The sequence below is a fragment of the Mobula birostris genome, chromosome 11 (assembly GCF_030028105.1).
Source record: "Mobula birostris isolate sMobBir1 chromosome 11, sMobBir1.hap1, whole genome shotgun sequence".
Lineage (NCBI taxonomy): Eukaryota > Metazoa > Chordata > Chondrichthyes > Myliobatiformes > Myliobatidae > Mobula > Mobula birostris.
The window spans coordinates 5,456,498-5,476,542 of NC_092380.1; the positions used below are offsets into that span (position 1 = coordinate 5,456,498).

At 43.3% G+C, this 20,045-nt stretch overlaps 2 protein-coding genes across 4 annotated transcripts in view; one reads left to right on the forward strand and one right to left on the reverse strand.

The window, feature by feature from the left end:
- LOC140204769 (ferritin heavy chain B-like) overlaps positions 1-6,052 on the reverse strand; it is a 44,560-nt gene extending 38,508 nt beyond the window's left edge. The window contains exon 1 of the mRNA XM_072271537.1: positions 5,966-6,052. Within this exon, the coding sequence (XP_072127638.1) occupies positions 5,966-6,022 (57 nt within the window). The 5' untranslated portion in view covers positions 6,023-6,052. The remainder of the gene's footprint in view (positions 1-5,965) is intronic.
- Positions 4,967-20,045, forward strand: part of LOC140204766 (uncharacterized) — a 96,477-nt gene continuing 81,398 nt past the window's right edge. For all 3 annotated transcript variants that reach the window (XM_072271530.1, XM_072271529.1, XM_072271531.1), the window contains exon 1: positions 4,967-5,517. In XM_072271530.1, the coding sequence (XP_072127631.1) occupies positions 4,968-5,517 (550 nt within the window). In that variant the 5' untranslated portion in view covers position 4,967. The remainder of the gene's footprint in view (positions 5,518-20,045) is intronic.

Sequence of the window (20,045 nt, forward strand, 5' to 3'; positions counted from 1 at the left end):
GTCAAGTCAAGTCAAGTCAAGTTTATTTTCATTTAACTATATACATGTATACCGCCAAATGAGAAGTTTCTCTGAACCAGGGTGTAAAGCACAGTAGTACACATAACATACATTTAATAGACAATAACTTATCAGAGTAAGAATGAAATCTACAGATTAAATGCATAAATAACAAATGAAAGTGCATCAATTAAATATTGTAGGGTACAGAACAGATTAATCAGTGACACTTCAAATGCGTTAGGGAATTCAGAAGCCCAATGGCCTGAGGGAAGAAACTGTTTCCCATCCTGACCGTTCTTCTCTTTGTGCATCGGAGTCTCCTGCCTGATGGCAGAAAGTCAAAAAGAATGCTGGATGGATGGGTGGGATCCTTGATAACACTAAGAGCCCTGCATATGCAGTGCTTCTGATAAGTGTCCCCGAAGGATGGTAGGGAGACCCCTATGATCCTTACATGACAGAATGCTGTTTCTGTATAAACATAGAAAATAGGTGCAGGAGTAGGCCTTTCGGCCCTTCAAGCCTGCACTGCCATTCATTACGATCATGGCTGATCATCCAACTCAGAACCCTGTACCTGCCTTCTCTTCATACCCCCTGATCCCGTTAGCCACAAGGGCCTTATCTAACTCCCTCTTAAATATAGCCAACAAACTGGCCCCAACTGTTTCCTGTGGCAGAGAATTCCACAGATTCACCACTCTCTGTGTGAAGAAGTTTTTCCTCATCTCGGTCCTAAAAGGCATCCCCTTTATCCTCAAACTGTGACCTTTCGTTCTGGACTTCCTCAACATTGGGAACAATCTTCCTGCATCTAGCCTGTCCAATCCCTTTAGAATTTTATACGTTTCAATCAGATCCCCCCTCAATTTTCTAAATTCCAGAGAGTATAAGCCTAGTCGATCCAGTCTTTCTTCATATGAAAGTCCTGCCATCCCAGGAATCAATCTGGTGAACCTTCTTTGTACTCCCTCTATGGCAAGAATGTCTTTCCTCAGATTAGGGGACCAAAACTAAAGGAAAGAAATTTTCCGGGTGGTAGAAAAAACACCTTTGTACAGAAGTCTGCCGTGGAGATTTGGCATGACATCTAAAACTTTGACAGACTTCTATAGATGTGTGGTGGAGACTATATTGACTGGCTGCATCACAGCCTGGTATGGAAACACCAATGCCCTCGAATGGAAATTCCTACAGAAGGATTTCCAGGCAGCATCTATGGAAAAGGGTACAGTCGACGTCTCGGGCCAAAACCGCACACAAAATGCTGGAGGAACTCAGCACGCCAGGCAACATCTATGAAGAAGAGTACAGTTGATATTTCAGTCCGAAATTCAGTCCAGATTTCCAGCATCTGCAGATTTTCTCTTGTTTGTGTTTCTATAGGTTGTGGAATCAATGGAGGACTCTACTGCTACGGTACTGCTCGTTACGCCACTGGCATTTCGGGCAGCGACTAAAGATCCTCCATCTCTGGCTTTATTTGGGGCTTCCTTCATCAGTCTATAGCTCAGTTTTCACTACTGTCAGTCATGTACAGTCCAGGTGGAGACTCAGGAACACAGTCACACTCAGATGTAGAAGGATTCCTCATTGATGTTTCCTTAACAGTTTTTTTTTTACCAGTCAGGGTTGTTAGCCCTGAGTTGAACCCCCGAGCCTGGAGGACCGGTGGACCACTCTTAGTCTGGCCTCTACTCTTTGACCTGTTTGGCATGGGTAACTCTACCAAGGGTCAAAGCCTAAAGCCCTGACTCCAGCCAACACAGCTCTCCGGGTCATTGAGGTACACAAGCCTCCACACCCCCTGACAAGGTTAAGGTCCTCTTGGACAAAGGACGCTACAATTCAGTAGCTGTAATAGTTATTTACTCATTATTACTATTTGCATGATTTAGGAGGTGATATCTATATAATGCATCTTGTTAGTGGCCCACATTGCTGTAGTTGGTTTGCTGTATCAGTGGATGGGGGAGTAGATGTTTTGTATGGTGGCTCTGGTAGCAGTCAAACAGGCTTCATTGTCCTGGTTCATTAACCTTCAGAGTAGTTGGAGCTGTTGTCAGCTAAGCAACTGGAGATTATTCCAGTGTCCACTTCTGTGATGTCAAGATAATGGAAATTGGTTCAAAATTCAAAATTCAAAGTAAGTTTATTATCAAAATGTTTATATATCACCATATACTATAGTGATATATACTATACCATATACCATATATCACCATACACCATATACCTCGAGATTCATTTTCTTGCAGACATTCACAGTCGAACAGAGAAATACAATTGGAATCAATGAAAAGCAACACTGAAAAACAGACAAGCCACGAATATGCAAAAGAAAACAAACTGAGCAAACAAGCAAATTAATAAACAGATAGGTAGATAGATCGATAAATAAATAATACTGGGAGCGTGAGTTGTAGAGCGGTTGGGTCGAGATCTCCAATCTTGGCAATCTAATTGCAAATGTTCTGTCACTGTACAAGGGGACATCATCAGTGCACTGTTCCCTTGTGGTGTGTCCTCTTCTTTGTCTTCTTCTTCTTCTTGTTTTACAGTGGTTGGCACCCAGCTTAATGGTGCATTACCGCCACCTTGTGGTGTGTCCTCTGAATGATTGACCTTTATATACTTATCAATCAGTTGATTGGTTGTCGTTATGGAAACTCAATTGTGACATAGGGAGGGGGTCTCGTCACTGATTGGTGGCATGGAGAACTCTGTGCGCTGTCTGGAATCCTGCCCACAAAGTCTACGTGGCTATTTATGGAATTGTTTTTGGAAAACCTTGCTTCTAGGAATTCTCTTGCATGCCATTGTAGAGTCCTTGAAAGTGAGTCTGTAAGTTATGGAATCAGTTCATTGTTGAGGTGAGTGAAGGCATCCATACAGGTTCAGGAGCCTGATGGTTGAGGGGTAATAACCGGTGGTGTGGCTCCTGTACCTCATTCCCATTGGCAGAAGCAGGTAGAGAGCATGGCCTCTAGTGAGACATTCAGTGCAGATCCCCCTGGAGTCAGAGCTTTTCTCATAAACACAGAATTTATCCAGTTAAGTTTCTACTTCCACCTGCTGATGTGGGATGCTGATTATGGGAGATTGAGAGAACCAGAATTTTTACACCAGTAGTAACTGTTAATTTTATCTGGTGTGCATGTTCACCAACAAAATATTCAGCCGTTTCATAATTAATCACTGTATGAGACCTTCTGTCTGTAAAGACTATAACCCAAGAAAGGCTGAATCTGAAGCAGGAACATGCATTGTAATAAATGCATTATCAAATTGTGAAGAATCTTATGCATATGGTTCAAGAAGAATTTATTCCACCCATCACCAAAGTGGGCTTTGTTTTTATTCCATTCTCTAACCCTTTGCCCATTGCCCCTGCAGCTTGCGGCTCTTTAGTGATCATCTGGGTATATTTGGTAGTAGAGCTACTAGGACCTGGTGTTTCAATCCCTATGGTAAGTTGGCACTCTCGATGTCGGCAGTGGGTTTGGAGTGGTGACAAGGAAGGAGGGTAGGTACGTCATCGGGGTCATCAGGTGGGCACCCTCCTTCTTTGACGTTTCGTTGATAAGCCCACAACGTTTCCAGAGGGCTCAACGGTGCGACCTGGCGTCCCAGATACACCCCCCTCAGTTCCATAACCTCCTGTCTTCATCTTGCAGCCCAGTTGTTGTCTTTCCTTTTAATCCAAATCCAATTGCTGCTTTCTTCTGCTGCATTTGACAAGGACTTGATTGCTTGGTGGAGGGAGTGACCCCTCACCCCCATCTTCTTCAATAGACTGGTCGTAGATGTAGCAACGAATCCCCTGCATCCCACTTCTACAGGGAAAATCTTGGTCTTCCAGCCATTCTGGGCAGCTTCAGTTGCCAGTTCAGAGTACTTGGTCTTTTTCCTCTCATAAGCTTCTTTGACACCATCTTCCCATGGTACTGTCAATTCCACAACATACACCAGCTTGGCTGTTGTGGACCACAGGACCATGTCTGGCCGGAGTGTTGTAGCTGCAATGTCTGGGGGAAATACAAGCTTTTTTTCCAAGTCCACGTCCATTTTCCAATCCCGAGCAACCTGCAGAATGCTTACATCTCTTGATGTTATATGGTGCTCTGGAAGCTGGCCTGCCGGTACAAATCGTGTGAAGTGGACATTACCTGCCGATGTTTGTGGGAGAGCATTTGTGATGATTCGCCTCTGTTCCAAGATTGATGCCAGCTGTCTGAGAACTTGGTTATGCTGCCAAGTGTACCGCCCCTGGGTGAGGCTCGTGGTGCGTCCTGTTAAAACGTGCCTTAGTGATCCAGGTGCTTGACAAAGAGAGCAAGCGGGGTCTTTGGGAAAGATAATGGCTCTTTACCGTATTGGGCAACTCTACCAGAGGCCAGTCCTGAGCCCGCTGCAAAAGGTGAAGCTATCGGGCATGGGGCTAGCAACCCCATCCGGTGTAAACCCAGAGCCAGAGAAACACCAAAAGAACCTCCAAAGACCTCATCTCTGGAAGAGGAAGGATCGTTGAAAATGGGGAACAACTCGAAAGGCTGAACCAGGACAGAGGATTCTGGCGAGCTGCTGTCGGTGGTTTATGCCCCGGGAGGTGTAACGGACATAAGTGAAGAAAGAAGTGAATCTATTGGGCATTGAATTCCAAATCCCAATCGCTCTCCTGAGATCAGATGAAAAAGCCTATAATAGTTACATTGCCTATTTTAGGAACAGTTAATCTGATAACATCAGGAATGCAAAAGAAGATACCAGCTCAACTCTCCTCGTTTGTAGATGCTTAGTTTTAGAATGTGAATTGTTGCTTTCATCTACAGACTGTAAAACCTGCCAGATTACAAAGCAGAAGCAGATGTAGTGAAGTGTTCTGCAAATACCAGCTGACAGGAAATGGCACTTGTGTTTTGGATGAGTTGTTGCAGCAGTTCCGCAACAAGGGGGAATTTGTAATGAAAATGAGCACAGAACAAGAAAAGACTGGCTACGATATACAGCACAGACATTTGATCTACTCTGCCTGCATCTTAATTTCAGTAGCTCTGATGTCGACCTATGTGGCAGTGGTCGCTTTACACCATGTCCTTGCACTGAAAGGAGAAATCTCATCGATGAGAGAGGAACTGGACACGTACAAACTCCACCTGGAAGCCCTGACAAAATTAAATAAGGCCCAAGCGGCCAACTGGAGCATTTCAGTGAACCAGCTTGATGAGGTTTTTGAGGAGCAACTGTACCACGAGGCTAAATCAAGAGATGGGATGAAGCTTAGAATACACAGGTCACTCCCTGAACAGGCACAGCAGGCCTGTGTACAACTGATCGCTTCCAATGTCCCAAAGCGCACCGTAAGAGTGAGCAATTGCCAAAAATGCATCCCGGGAAGACCACAGCAATCCTGTCGAGTTGAACGGAGAGCCGATGGGAATCAAAACCAAATGGAAGCCACCTCCGTCCCCTGGATTCTGAGCTTGAAAAAAGGAAGGGCTCTCGACAAGAAAGGTAATAAGATCTCTGTGATAGAAGCTGGTTACTTTCTGGTGTACAGCCAAGTGTGGTACAAGGATAATACGTTTACGATGGGGCACTTTATAAAAAGATACAAGGCCAATATTGTTGGCAACGAGCCGCACTCGGTGATTTTGTTTCGGTGCATTCAGAACATGTCTGCCTGCTGTCCAAACAACTCCTGTTTCACTGCTGGCATCGCACAGCTTGAAGTAGGAGATGAACTTGAACTTGTAATACCGCGGATACAGGCACAGATTGCATTAAATGGTGACGGGACATTCTTTGGAGCAATAAAGCTGCTGTAAATTTATTTATTCTGAGATACAGCTTGGAACAGGCCCTTCTGTCCCCTCAAACGCACTGCCCAGTAAACCCCCGAAAACCCTGACTTAACCCTAAGTTAATCACGGGACAAATTTACAATGACTAATTAACTTACCCGGTACGTCTTTGGACTGTGGGAAGAAAGCAGCGGACCCAGTGAAAACCCACTCATTTCGCGGGGAGGACGTACAGAGACTCCTTACAGAGTACGCCGGGACTGAACTCTGAACTCTGACGGCCCGAGCTGTAATAGCATCGCCCTAACCGCCTTGCTAACGTGGCACCCAAAATGTGCCCCAAAGCTTGAGAAGCAGAATGCCTCCATATTTTATCAACTCTTTGATTTACTGTGGTGGAATAGATGTCTGATTTTTAAAAAAAAACTAAATATACCAGAAAGAGAATACAATTTTGTCTCTCTCATGCAATAGAAAAATGAAAGGAATGGATAGTCTAAGTTTCCATATTTTTGTTATTGTTAAAAGTCAGGTTGAAGCAAATCTGAGAGCCAGTCAGGATGGAATTGTCTTGGAAAATCTTCTGCCTGCTTTGCAATTGGAGGAAGTCAAGGGTGCATGAAATACAGGAGAAACCCGGAATATATCAAACTTCCTGGAAGCCACCTTGTATGGAAAAATTCTCCATCTCCAGCCCTTGCATTAAACACAAAATGGAGGACATCCTATTGGAACTTATAAACAGAGCTGCAGTCCGACAACTGCCATGTGGTCTAACAAATCACCGAATGCAGCAGAAAATAGAGATGGGGAGTAATTGTCTTACCAGCAATGCCCACAATGCAAAAAGTTGCCTGGAGCTATTAACATAGACATGAATAAAGTATGCAAGTGCTTTATCAATGTAATGACTGGCCTCCATAAAATGTTCAGATGCTTCTGGAGATGGGGCAAGTGGGAAGAGGACCAAAGAGTTATGAATAATAATCAGTTAAGTAAAACATAATCAAATTTGAAATGAAGATTGAGAACGTGAGCACAATAGATCAATACAAAGTATTAGCATCTTTCTTGTAAATGAAAGAATTTGGGGAAAATATCCTGGGACATCGCCGTCATTGTCAAGGCAACTAGTATTTCCTAATTATAAAAAACCAGCAGCAGAGCCCATAACTCATATGACATAGGAGCAGATTTAGGCCATTCGGCCCATTTAGTCTTCAATATTCCATCATGGCTGACTTACTATCTCTCTCAACCGCATTCTCTGGCCTTCTCCTCGTAACCTTTGGCGCCCTGACTGATCAAGAAAACCTATCAACCTCTGCTTTAAATATACCCGATAACTTGGCCTCCACAGTCATCTGTGGCAATGAATTCCACAGATTCCCCTCTGGCTAAAGATGTTGCCATGGATTCAGCCAAAGGAAGGTGCATCGACTCTCAGGGCTCTTCCATGGTAAGAAGGGGAAGATGTGCATTGACTTTATCACAACCACTGCCAATGGCAAAAGATTAGGTTTGCAACCTTTGCACCATCATTTCCACAGGAAGGCAACAGACTAGATAATTACAAGCCAATGAACCTAATTTCAGTGTTGGAAAGGATATAAATTCCCTGAAGTTTAGAGGATAGCACATTATACAGTACGCTTGTAGTTGGACATGCTATTTGGAGAAAAAACCCCATGAAAAAGCAAAGTCTTTATGATCAAGGGAAGGTGGTAAATTGGATCCAAAGTTTTGCAAGGAAAAGTTTCTTTTTCTTATCTGTTGGCAATAAATTTTAAATGTTCAGAATACATATTTTGGTTTAGATACCACAGTTAGCTTTCATAACATTGCAGATATCTAACCCAACCTGATTTGATGAGCTGTGTGACCAGAGTGAATAGTTTAGGAGAAAAGAGTAACAAAGAATAGGTATGCAATCATAAAATAAAAGATCTTACGGATATAATTAAAGTACAATTTGGGTTTAGCTATAGTTCAGATTTCAATATTTTATACTGACAAAGTCTATTGAGTGTTTCATTTTAGTAACTGTAAGTGTCTGACTTTACCTAAAACTAGTTCAAAGTAAACTCTGAAATTACATCCAAATTAAGACAAAACGAGCTTCTCCCTTCAAAGAGTTTGTCAAAATGCAGAAGTTGTGAGATACCACAAAAATTTGGCATAGATTAGCAATGAGGAAGCAAGCTCTGGGCTGCAAAGAGAAAACAGAGTGGAAGAAAAGTATTTCACTCAGGAAAACAAGTGAGATAATAAGTTTGAGGAGGTAGAGGGACAAAGAAATAGAGGCCATCCTTGGATGATGAACGAGTTCCATCTTTAGAGGAATCTACAAGTCAAATTTTCTCAGGAAGTTGAATTTGATCTTAAGTCAAGAAATACACAAAATCACAATACAGTAACCATACCTTTACAGCATTGGAATGAATGGCGTTGATGAGGGCCAATTTACATGAATATTTATTTATTGTCCCTTCTACCTAGTTACAATGATACAGGATCAGGATGTCTCACACTCAATGTCTGGCTTTGATGGACTTGAATTATCAGTGGATGTTATATGATTTAAGAGGGTATTGTTGAACAAGTATTAATAAGAGTGATTGTTTGTCAGTTTCCAAAGCAACCCTCTTAAGTAGCCTCCCATGATGAAACTGGCAATTTGTGTTCTTAAGAGGCAATGGTATATAATAACACTGGACAACAAAGATATTGCTTCCTGAATACTTATGGATTTTACCCTGCTAATCATGAAGCTCATCATGAAATTTCCCTATCATGTACCATTTTATTAGAAATTGCCTATATTTGTTATTTCAATTTCAATTCATAATTCAGTGACAGGCAATTCAAAGAACTTCTAGTGGAATCAGAGAGAATCGCATGGAAGGCATACAAGGATGTTGTTGAAAATTTTCTTGGCAACTACAGAGCACCAACTTATGAGCAGCTGGTTGACAACATGCTTCAAGCATTCAAAACCATGAAGTGCAACATGTCCCTAAAGATTCATTTTCTGCATTCCCATTTAGACTTCTTCCCTGCAAATCCTGGCGCTGTCAGTGACGATCATGGTGAAAGGTTTCACCAGGACATTGCGGTCATGGAGAAACGATATCAGGGCAACTGGAATCCATCAATGTTGGCTGATTATTGTTGGTCACTTCAACGACAAGGCTCAGACACTGAGTACAAATATAAATCATCAACAAAACATTTTTAGCTTAGTTTGACCATTGTAAGACGTCAGCTCTGTTATGCAATTAAACACATTATATTTAATAAAAGTTAATTTCTTGTTTCTCCAAACTCCTGCGTGATACAAGTAATCTGAAAGTATATTTGTGTTCAGCTTCAAGAAGTCTATCACAAACAAAAAAAAACGATTCTGAGGAAGCAACATTTATGAAAAAAAATTGTTGTCCAGTGTAATTGAGTGAAAGTTATACGCAAACAGGTTTTCATTTCCAAATTTAGTTCTTGTTTGAAAATAAAATATTTATGAGATCTCTATCAATGCATGGGTGTCCATAAGTCAGACATTCATATCCTGGAAAGGGCCTATATACTGTAAATGAGAAGATTGGAGAAACAGCTGCATTTGGAAGCACCTGTTTGCCTTTGAAGTTCAATGGAAATACAAGATTTATTATTTGTTTTCCTTACTGACTGCAACATTAAGACCAGAGCCGCCATACCAGAACTGTATGAGGCAACACCTAGACTTGTGCCCCACCTTGCTTGATTCCAAGATTTAAGGTACTACCCTTGTGACTAGCCAATTTCGGAATTGAGATCCAACTGTGGTGAAGAAAGGTGAAAGAGGCTGCAGATGCTGGAATCGGAAATGAAAACTAAAGAGCTGGATAATCTCAGTGGATCAAGCAACATCCGTGGAGGCAAAGGATGCATAGCGATGTTTCAGGTTGAAATCCAGGATCAGAACCAAAGGACCAGTAGTTTGGAATGCATATTTTGGAATAGTTTGATTGTCCATTTAGAAATCTGACGGCGGAGGGGAAGGAGCTGTTCCTGAATCGTTGAGTGTGTGTCTTCAGGCTTCTGTACCTCCTTCCCGATGGTTACAATGAGAAGAGGGCACGTCATGGGTGATGGGGTCCTTAACGATGGATGCTGCCTTTTTTTTTTTGTGGCATTGCTCCTTGCAGATGTCCCGGAAGCTGGGGAGGTCAGCAGGTAAGGCAGCATCTGTGATTGTATATGTCAGGCTAAGAAGGAAGTTAAGAATAGTTTTATTTTCATCGGGAATATAGTGGGGTTCTAACTCTTGCAGTCTGAAAGTAATGGCGGAAACCTCCTCTTGTTTAACTACCTGAATGAGGACTTAATGTTTGGTGACCTACAGGATTTAAAGCTAAAAACTGGGATGTGGAGATAATCCCGATAATTGTCATTTGCCATGCACATCAACTCAGGTTTATTATCACCAACATATGTTGTGAAACTCGGTATGAAGATCACTACAAATTTCAATAAGCAAATAATAAGAATATATATATTCTAAGATAAATAAATACAAAAAGACAGCAAACTAGTGAGTTCAAGATTTCATGGACCGTTCAGAAATCTGATGGCTGAGGGGAAGAAGCTGTTCCTAACATGTTGGGTGTATGTCTCCAGGCCCCTAAACCTCCTCTCTAATGGTATTAATGAGAAAAGGGACATGAACTGGATGGTGAGAGTCCTCAATGAGAGAAGCCGTCTTCTTGAGACATCACCTTTTGAAGATGCCCTTGATGGTAAGGAGGCTGGTGCCCATGATGAAGCTGGTTGAGTTTACAACATTCTGCTGCCTTATTCACCGCTGTGAATTGGTGCCTTCATACCAGACGATGACACAACCGGTCAGAATGCTCTCCGCAGTACATCTGGAGAAATTTGTCAGAGTCTTCGATGGAAGAAAAAAATTGGCTGAAATCTTTGGTGGCGTACCAAATCTCCTTAAGTCCTAATGAAATATAGCTGCTCCCGTGCTGTCTTTGTAATTGCATCAATATGTTGGGCCCAGGATAGATCCCCAGAGATGTTGACACCCAGGAACTTGAAGCTGCTCACCCTTTCCACAGAGGACCCCTCGATGAGAACTACTGCATGTTCTCCCAGTTTACCCATCCTCCCATGCATTCATTGTCCCATAAATCTTTTGATTAACATTTGTTGAATTACAAGCCTTAGAATTCTCCCAAGGGAATCAAATAATAATTTGACTTGTTTTTAATGGTGCACTAATTACCATGGTCTGGAGTAGTTTATCATGTCACCCTGAGAGCTTGTCTAAATATGGAGAAGTTTTCTGAGGAATGGGTCTTTTGATCTTGAGCATTTCAATAAAAAATCATTTGTTCAGCACAAAAGGAGTGAGCTTGGTGCCACTGTCACAAGAGGGATTTGGGGAATGACAGCAATTTAATGTCCTATTTTCTTGATGTAATTGTGCTGTTGCAAACTTACTTGCCAATGTAGTATGCTTTTTTTTTTTGAATACTTACTCCAAAATGTACAGGCGAGTCTATTGCTGTAAACATTACTTAAACCTATAATGATTTGTGAACTATGGAATGGCCTTGTACTGTAAAACGACACACACAAAATGCTGGAGGAACTCAGCAGGTCAGGCAGCATCTATGGAAAAGAATAAACAGTCGACGTTTCAGGCCGAGACCCTTCACCAGGACTGAGATGGAAGAGGGGCAAGACACCAGAATAAAAAGGTAGGCAGATGGGAAGGAGATGGATGGAGCCAGGTAGGTGGGAAGGGTAAAGGGATAGAGAAGAAGGAATCTGATAAGAGGGGAGAGTAGAGCATAGGAGAAGGGAAGGAGGAAGGGGATCCAGGTGGAAGAGATAGGCAGCTGAGAAGAAATAAAACATCAGAGTGGGGAATAGAGGAAGGGGAGGGAGGAAATTTGTTCACCAAAAGGTGAAATCGGTATTCATACCATTAGGTTGGAGGGTACCTAGAGTCTCCCCCATCTTTATATTTTGGGATCTTCCCCCTTCCTCGTCAGTCCTGAAGAAGGGTGTCGGCCCAAAATGATGACCATCTATTCATTTCCATAGATGCTGCCTGACCTGCATTTTGTCTGCGTCGCTCAGGATTTCCAACAACTGCAGACTTTCTCATGATTGTATTGTAAAGGATGTACATATGTGTTTCTGTTCAAAGAAATAAACCTTAAAATAGATTTTGTGAAAAAGTAATCTCTTTGACATCTAATTCTAAGAAGGCAGGCAGCAGCATGGTAGCATAGTGGTCAGCACGATCACTTTCCAGAGCGAGCGATCACAGATTGGGATTCAATCCCACCGCTGTCTGTAAGGACTTTGTGTGTACTCGTCATGACTCTGCGGGTTTTTTCTGGTTTCCAAAGACAGACAGGTGAGGGGTAGTGAGTTGCGGGCATGCTATGTCGATGACAGAAGCTTGGCAACGCTTGTGGGTTGCACCCAGCACAATCCTCGGCCTGTGTTGGCTACTGACGCAAAATGACACAATTCACTGCTTGTTTTGATTGCATGTGACAAATAAAGGAGAGAGGGAGAAGGGTGGGGGGAGAGAGAGAGAAAGTGTACAGGCATCTTCGTCCGACAGCAACGCACACCGCCTGCCGTCCCGATGTTTCAGTGTCCCATATTGGCGAAATCAGTGAGGAACCAAGTCACCCACAGGGTGTAAAAACTGTGCCTATGTTTTAATCTAAGTATAGTTTCCTTAGATCGAACCAGCACACTCCTGAGCTAATAAGAGATGCAGACTGATTTGTAAAAGGTCAGGACATACTATCGTTTATTTATACCTACATTCCGTCATAACTTTGCATCATCTGCAACTTGAAAGCATGGCCGTAGTCGGGCACTGAAACCCCTGCCTGGGTTTGGTGCATTGGATCATGAAGTAAGAGATTAAGCAAACCTTTCTCACCATCTCAATGAGGCAACAAATCCGAGAGCCACCAGGAAGTGGACAAGCTCGTGTCCTGGTGCAATCACAACAACTTGGAGCAGAACGCCCTCAAGTCCGTAGGGATGCAGATCGACTCCAGGAGAAATGGTGTCTCCTCTCCATCCACTCATCATCAAGAACTCTACAGTTAGCACTGTTTTTACATTCAGGTTCACGGGTGGCATGATTTCACAGGACCTCATGTGGGAGAACCGTATCTCCTTCCATGAGAAAAGGGTTCGGCAGAGGACATACTTCAAATTCAAGTTGAAGTTTATTGTTATTCAGCCATACACATGTATACAGCTGAACAAAACAACGTTCCTCCAGACCAAGTGACACTATAACTCACATACACAACACATAAAGTAATATTACCCCCAGTAAGTTTACAAAATAATAAGGTGCATTTATGATGTAGTCATAGTCATAGTCATACTTTATTGATCCCGGGGGAAATTGGTTTTCGTTACAGTTGCACCATAAATAATAAATAGTAATAGAACCATAAATAGTTAAATAGTAATATGCAAATTATGCCAGTAAATTATGAAATAAGTCCAGGACCAGCCTATTGGCTCAGGGTGTCTGACCCTCCAAGGGAGGAGTTGTAAAGTTTGATGGCCACAGGCAGGAATGACTTTCTATGATGCTCAGTGTTGCATCTCGGTGGAATGAGTCTCTGGCTGAATGTACTCCTGTGCCCACCCAGTACATTATGTAGTGGATGGGAGACATTGACCAAGATGGCATGCAACTTAGACAGCATCCTCTTTTCAGACACCACCGTCAGAGAGTCCAGTTCCATCCCCACAACATCACTGGCCTTACGAATGAGTTTGTTGATTCTGTTGGTGTCTGTTAAAAAGTAAACACTACTGGTGCTGTATACAGAATGAAATCAGGGTGATGGCAGGGAATCTCCCAGCCTGGGGGCAGAAGCTATTTCCCATCCTAACAATAGTCGCACTTACGTCCTAATGAAAGTCACTGTGTTTCCCTTCTAGTGGCGGTTGGTAAAATTCCACCTTCCCCAGCACATACTGGTGCAATTCTCCACTGACATCATAGCGAGCATCCTCACATCAGCCGTCACATTCTGGTTCGGTGCAGCGTCCTCTCACCATACACAAAACTTACAGTGAACTGTCAGGTCAGCAGAAGAGGTCAATGGCTGCAGCCTACCATCACTGCAGGACCCATGTGTGTCCAGGACAAAGGAGCAGGCAGAAAAATCATTTCTGACCCTATGCACTCTGCAAAAGCTCCCTTCTGAAAGCACTAAAGGGCTATTATAACAAAAAACTTCATGCCATCTTAAAAGTTTCTTCCTTGTTACAGCTAATCTGATCAACCATTCTAGTTAGTCCCCACGCCCCCTCTGTCTATTACCCCATCACTGCACTGTTCTGTAAACATTTTAAACCACTATTTAGAATCCTGTTTATATTGTAAATACATGCTGGTATTTATGTATTCATGTACATTTTATTCCATATCCTTAAGCCTCTAACTTTATTTTAATGTAATTCTTTATAATTCAAAATTCAATGTTCAAAGTAAATTTATTATCAAAGTACATATTTGTCACCGTATACAACTCTTGAGATTTGTTTCCTTGCGGGTTTGCTCAGTAAATCCATGAACCACAACAGAATCAATGAAAGACCGCACCCAACAGGATAGACAAACAGTCAATGTGCAAAAGAGCAAACTATGCAAATACAGAAGAAATATTAATAATAAATAGATAAGCAATAAATATCCAGAGCATGAGATGAAGAGTTCATAAGTTGTGGGAACAGTTCAGTGATGGGGTGAGGGAAGTTATACCCTCTGGTTCTAGAGTCTGATGGTTGAGGGTTAATAACCGTTTCTGAAGTGGTGATGTGAGTCCTGAGGCTCCGTTACCTTTTTCCTGACGGCTGCAGCGAGAAGGGAGCATGACTTGAGCGGTGAGGGTCCTCGATGATGGAAGCTGCTTTCCTGCAACAGAGCTCCTTGCAGACATGCTCAGTGGTGGGGAGAACTTTCTCCGTGATGGACTGGGCCGCATCCACTACTCTTTGTAGGATTTGCCGTTCAAGGGCATTGGTGTTTCCATACCAGGCTGTGATGCCGATTTTTATTGAATGTTGCCCCCTGACCAACACAAAACAGCAAATTTCTGTCACATGTAAATGCCGAGTACATGGGTGAGTAAAGCTGAACCCTGATCCTTTACATATGGCATTGTCTGGATGGAACACAAAACAAAAACCACACTGTACACTCTATTCCCTGTGTGGCATCACCATGTTTTATAAAGTTATACCATTACTTTCCTGCCATTATATTCTATGCCCCAGCTAATGAAAGCTAACATTCTGCCCGACCTGCTGAGTTCCTCCAGCACTGTGTGTGTGTTTCCCTGCATTTCCAGCACCTGCAGATTCCTTCCAGTTTAAGGAGGTGCGGGTGAATCTCAGCGATGGCGAATGAAGTCAGTCTTTTTCTGACAAACGGTCATCGCAAACAGTGGTCCATAACTTCCCTTTGGGCTTGGAAGCAATTCGATGTGGCATTACCGAGGCGGGGCGAGGAGAGTGGACCCATCACCGAGAGTGAGGGAGATCCGAGGTTCGATTGATTTAAGCGCCGGACCAAATCTGAAAGGCCGGGTACAGGCCGAATTGAGATGGCATGGCCCAGACCCTAGAATGTACAAAAGCAACTGAACCCGGTGTTTGGAAGACAATCTAAGCACCGGGTCAAATCGGAAAGGTCAGGTACAGGCTGAACTGAGTCAGCAGGATCCAGGCCTGGAGTGCATGGAAGCAGTTGAATCCAAGGTGCGAACGATGAGTTAAACACTGGGCCAGGTTGAAAACACCAGGTTGTCGGGGCCCAAGGTGAAGGACAGACCAGTTCAGCTCGCTGCTCTAATCTGCGCTGAACTAAGAGTCTGAGGATGGACTCTCTTTGTGGACTTCAGTTCAGAACGCTATATGCTTGCCTTTATTGTTTGCATGATTTTTTTTCTCTCTCTATGCACATCAGGTGTTTGACGATTTTTTTTCTGGGTTTCTGTTTTTAGGATACAAATCTGGAGGTTATACAATATATACATACTTTGATAATAAATGTACTTTGAAGATTTGTGTCTTTGATCTCTCATGTTTCACATTCCTATCCTACCTGCACGTGCTGCCACCTTCAGGAATCTTTGGAGATGTACACCAAGGTCCCTCAGTTCCTCAATATTCCCTCAGGCTCAGATTCTCTCCCCACACACATCAAGGCTGGATTCCACCCTTGTTCGCTCTTCCCAGTTTAGAGCCAATCAAGATCTTTCTGCAGCCTGAGACTATTCTCCCCACTATTTTTTTTCAAGCATCAATCTAGTTCAATGTTAAATCAATGGGGTTGCTGCTGATTCAACTACTGAATTCCACAGCCTCAGCCTACTTCCTGTACCTAATAAAGTGGCCACTGAGTGCATGTTCATGATCTTCTGCTGCTGTAGAACATTCACTTCAAAGTTCCACATGTTGAGCGTTTGGAGATCGTCTCCTGCGTACCACTGTCGCATCCTTTCACGGTTTTAAGCATTAAATGTCATGAACTGATCCAGTCTGATGCAAAATTTTACGGAAAGAAAACCAAGAAGATTACTTCAGATTAACTGTGATTCAACAGCAAAGGGTGTTGGCTCAAAGACAGAGCTGAGACTTGGACGTGTGCCAGGAAATTAATCAAAGAATCTGTTTATTTCTTTTGTAGGTGGAACAAATCAGGAGGTTTGGTTGGTTGTTTTCCTTTCAGAGACATTAATTAGGCAGTCTTTCATTGGAAAGATCATCCATCAAAATAATAAGTTGTGCAAGACCTCTTTGTAACTTATTTACACTCTTAGCGTCTTTCGTGAGCATGTATTAACAGGTGTCTGGGAAGAAAGAATTATCAGAAAGAGAACAAGTTCTCCTTAGCAACACCCACGAAATACTGGAGGAACACAGCAGGACCAGCAGCATCTATGGAGAGGAATGAACAGTTGACGTTTCAGGCTGAGATCCTTCTTCAGTCCTGGAAAGGAAACATAGAAACAGAAACATAGAAAATAGGTGCAGGAGTAGGCCATTCGGCCCTTCAAGCCTGCACCACCATTGAGTATGATCATGGCTGATCATCCAACTCAGAACCCTGTACCAGCCTTCCCTCCATACCCCTGATCCCTTTAGCCACAAGGGCCTTATCTAACTCCCTCTTAAATATAGCCAATGAACTGGCCCCAACTGTTTCCTGTGGCAGAGAATTCCACAGATTCACCACTCTCTGTGTGAAGAAGTTTTTCCTAATCTCGGTCCTAAAAGGCTTCCCCTTTATCCTCAAACTGTGACCCCTCGTTCTGGATTTCCCCAACATCTGGAACAATCTTCCTGCATCTAGCCTGTCCAATCCCTTTAGGATTTTATACGTTTCAATAAGATCCCCCCTCAATCTTCTAAATTCCGGTGAGTATAAGCCTAGTCGATCCAGTCTTTCATCATATGAAAGTCCTGCCCATCCCAGGAATCAATCTGGTGAACCTTCTTTGTACTCCCTCTATGGCACGAATGTCTTTCCTCAGATTAGGGGACCAAAACTGCACACAATACTCCAGGTGTGGTCTCACCAAGGCCTTGTACAACTGCAGTAGTACCTCCCTGCTCCTGTACTCGAATCCTCTTCCTCAGCATACCATTCGCTGGAAGGAGGGGAGATGACAGAATGGAAAGGTGGGGTGAGGGGAAGTGGGTGATAGCTGAAGCACGGAGGTAGTAAAGGTAAAGGGCTGGAGAGGAGAGTGGAGAAAGGGAATGAGAAGAGGACTGGCAAGGTGATAGGCAGGTGAGAAGAAGTAAGAGGCCACAGAGGGGAGTGGGGGCGGAACATGAGGTGTTGCTCATCCACCCTGAGGACGGCTTCATCTTGGCACAAGAGGAGACCATGGACTGACACATCGAAACGAGAACGGGAATGGGAACTGAAGTGTTTGGCCACTGGGAAGTTCCGCTTTTGCAGATGGAGCGGAGGAGTCATTCTTTATATTAGCATCAAGTTCATTTCAGTTGTGAGTCCAGTTCTGTTGGAGTATTATCAAAATAAACCTCTGTATTTGCGCTGGGATATATAATTGAAAAGCAGGGAGGGAAAGCAACACACAGGCAAAGTACCGGAGGAACTCATCAGGTCAGGCAGCATCAATGGAGTGGAATAAATGGCTGACGTTTCAAGGCAAGATCCTCCATTGGGACTGGAACAGATTTGGGAAGAAGCCAGAATAAGAAGGAAGGGGATGGTTAGTAGTTTTAACTTGAAATATTGAGCACAATTTCAGTCATTACAATACAATACAGAGAAGCTCATGTGATTGTGCTTCATAACCATGAAGTTTAGTTTAAAATTGGCATGAAGACCTACCTGGCATTGTGGCCAAAAGGTCTGACCCTGTATCCCACTGTTCTATGCTCTGGGAAGCTAATTTTTAATTTGATTTCTGTACCATAGAGGGCAGTGAAGAGGAGCATGACATTCTTCAGTTGTCTGCCATTAGACTGAGGGAAATTCTGATTCATTCACATTTGACCACAGCGGTCTACCAAAAGTTAAAATTCATTACATACCCACCCTACCAAAAACCATAAGAAACTTCAAACCTTGGGCCAGCTGGTGGCGCAACGACATCAATGCTGGACCTGGGAGCGGAGGTTCCCGGGTTTGAAACCAGTCGGGTCCGCCCCCAAGCACGCTTTCCATCCGTGCTGGGTTGAGTGTCGAGATCGCAACTCGACCTCGTAAAACAAAGGGAAAATACTGCAAAAGTGTCTGTGTGAGAAGTGGCGTGCCACAGTCTCTCTCTCGCTCGCTCCGGGCCTTGTAAAAAGCCATGAAAAATCCATCATCACGGATGCACGCATGGACACACACACGCAGGCACATGCCAAAAAAAAAGAAACTTCAAATCTTGCATTGTGACTTGCTCTCTGAACATGTCGCAAGGCCACCTGACTGAGGTCAAAGTGTAGATTGCGACTATATTCCAACTGTCAATTGGTTCATGGTAGGTAAAGCTTTCTCAAACTCTCCAGGGGTAAACAATAGGAAGGAGTTCTGGATTGAAAAAATTCTCTCAGGAAATACATTTGTTTAGATCCTATTGGTGTCCTTATCCTTACAACCACTTCTGCATCCTGTCCAGTGCTGTTGCAGTTTTCTGCAACGTGCTGACCAGCTCTCAACTTCTTGTCAGGCAAGTGACGTATGTATCTCTAGCATACCCTCACTGCCTTTGTATACCACTTCTCAACCAATTAAGCATCCCATAAAGCAGCAAGTGTCTTTTTTTTTGGTCCTGTTAGTCTCCCCTCTCGCCGTGTGACACCTCTCTGTCCCTTTAGGAAGAGCCTGTGGTATGTTGAATTGTGTGAGCAATTAGTTTTTGTAGTACTGCAGTTCATGGTCTTCAAGATTCAAGTTTCAAGTACACTTATTATCAAAGAATGTATAAATTATACAGCCTTACTTACTCACGGGTGGCCGCAAAGCAAGAAACCTAAAGGAACCCAATTTAAAGAAAAAAAAGTTTAAAAAAAGAATAAATAAGAGAGCAAAGCTCGACGTGCAAGAGAAAGAAAAAAAATACAGGTCATGCAAACAATTGAAGTGAATAACATTCCGAACCAAAATTGAGTCCTCAGATCCGAACCCGAAAACAGCCCGGAGTAGGCCTAAAGCCTCACTTATCAGTTCATCATATTAGCGAGCATGGAGCACAGCAGCCGGGACAGTCTTCATAACCTCAGTGCTATGGAGATGACTATCGCAGAGAATGAGCAAAATCGGCTCTTGTCCATACCGACACCCTATCTTTTCAGTCTACTTGGGCCAGGGTATAAATTGACCGAACAACGGAACAGTGAAAGGCTTTGGCACCCTGGAGAGAGGAGTGAAGATCGTGGAGAGTGAGTGAAATCAGCCCTCGCCTCTGATCTGGGCCGGCGTTTAAACTGTCTAAACAACCCATTGTACCTCGCACTAGGACCCAGGTACCGCTGCTGTGAAAGGCCCCAGGCCTAGATCACGCCACCCAGCAACTCGCTCCAGGCAGAGATTTTGTCACCCAGCTTGAAGCTGCTCTCTAGCTCTTCAAAACCAGCTCTGCACCCGGGCCAGTTGTACGAGCATCAAAATCAAATCCCTTCTGCCTGAGATCCGACTTCTCCTTTCTTGGGGGCTTT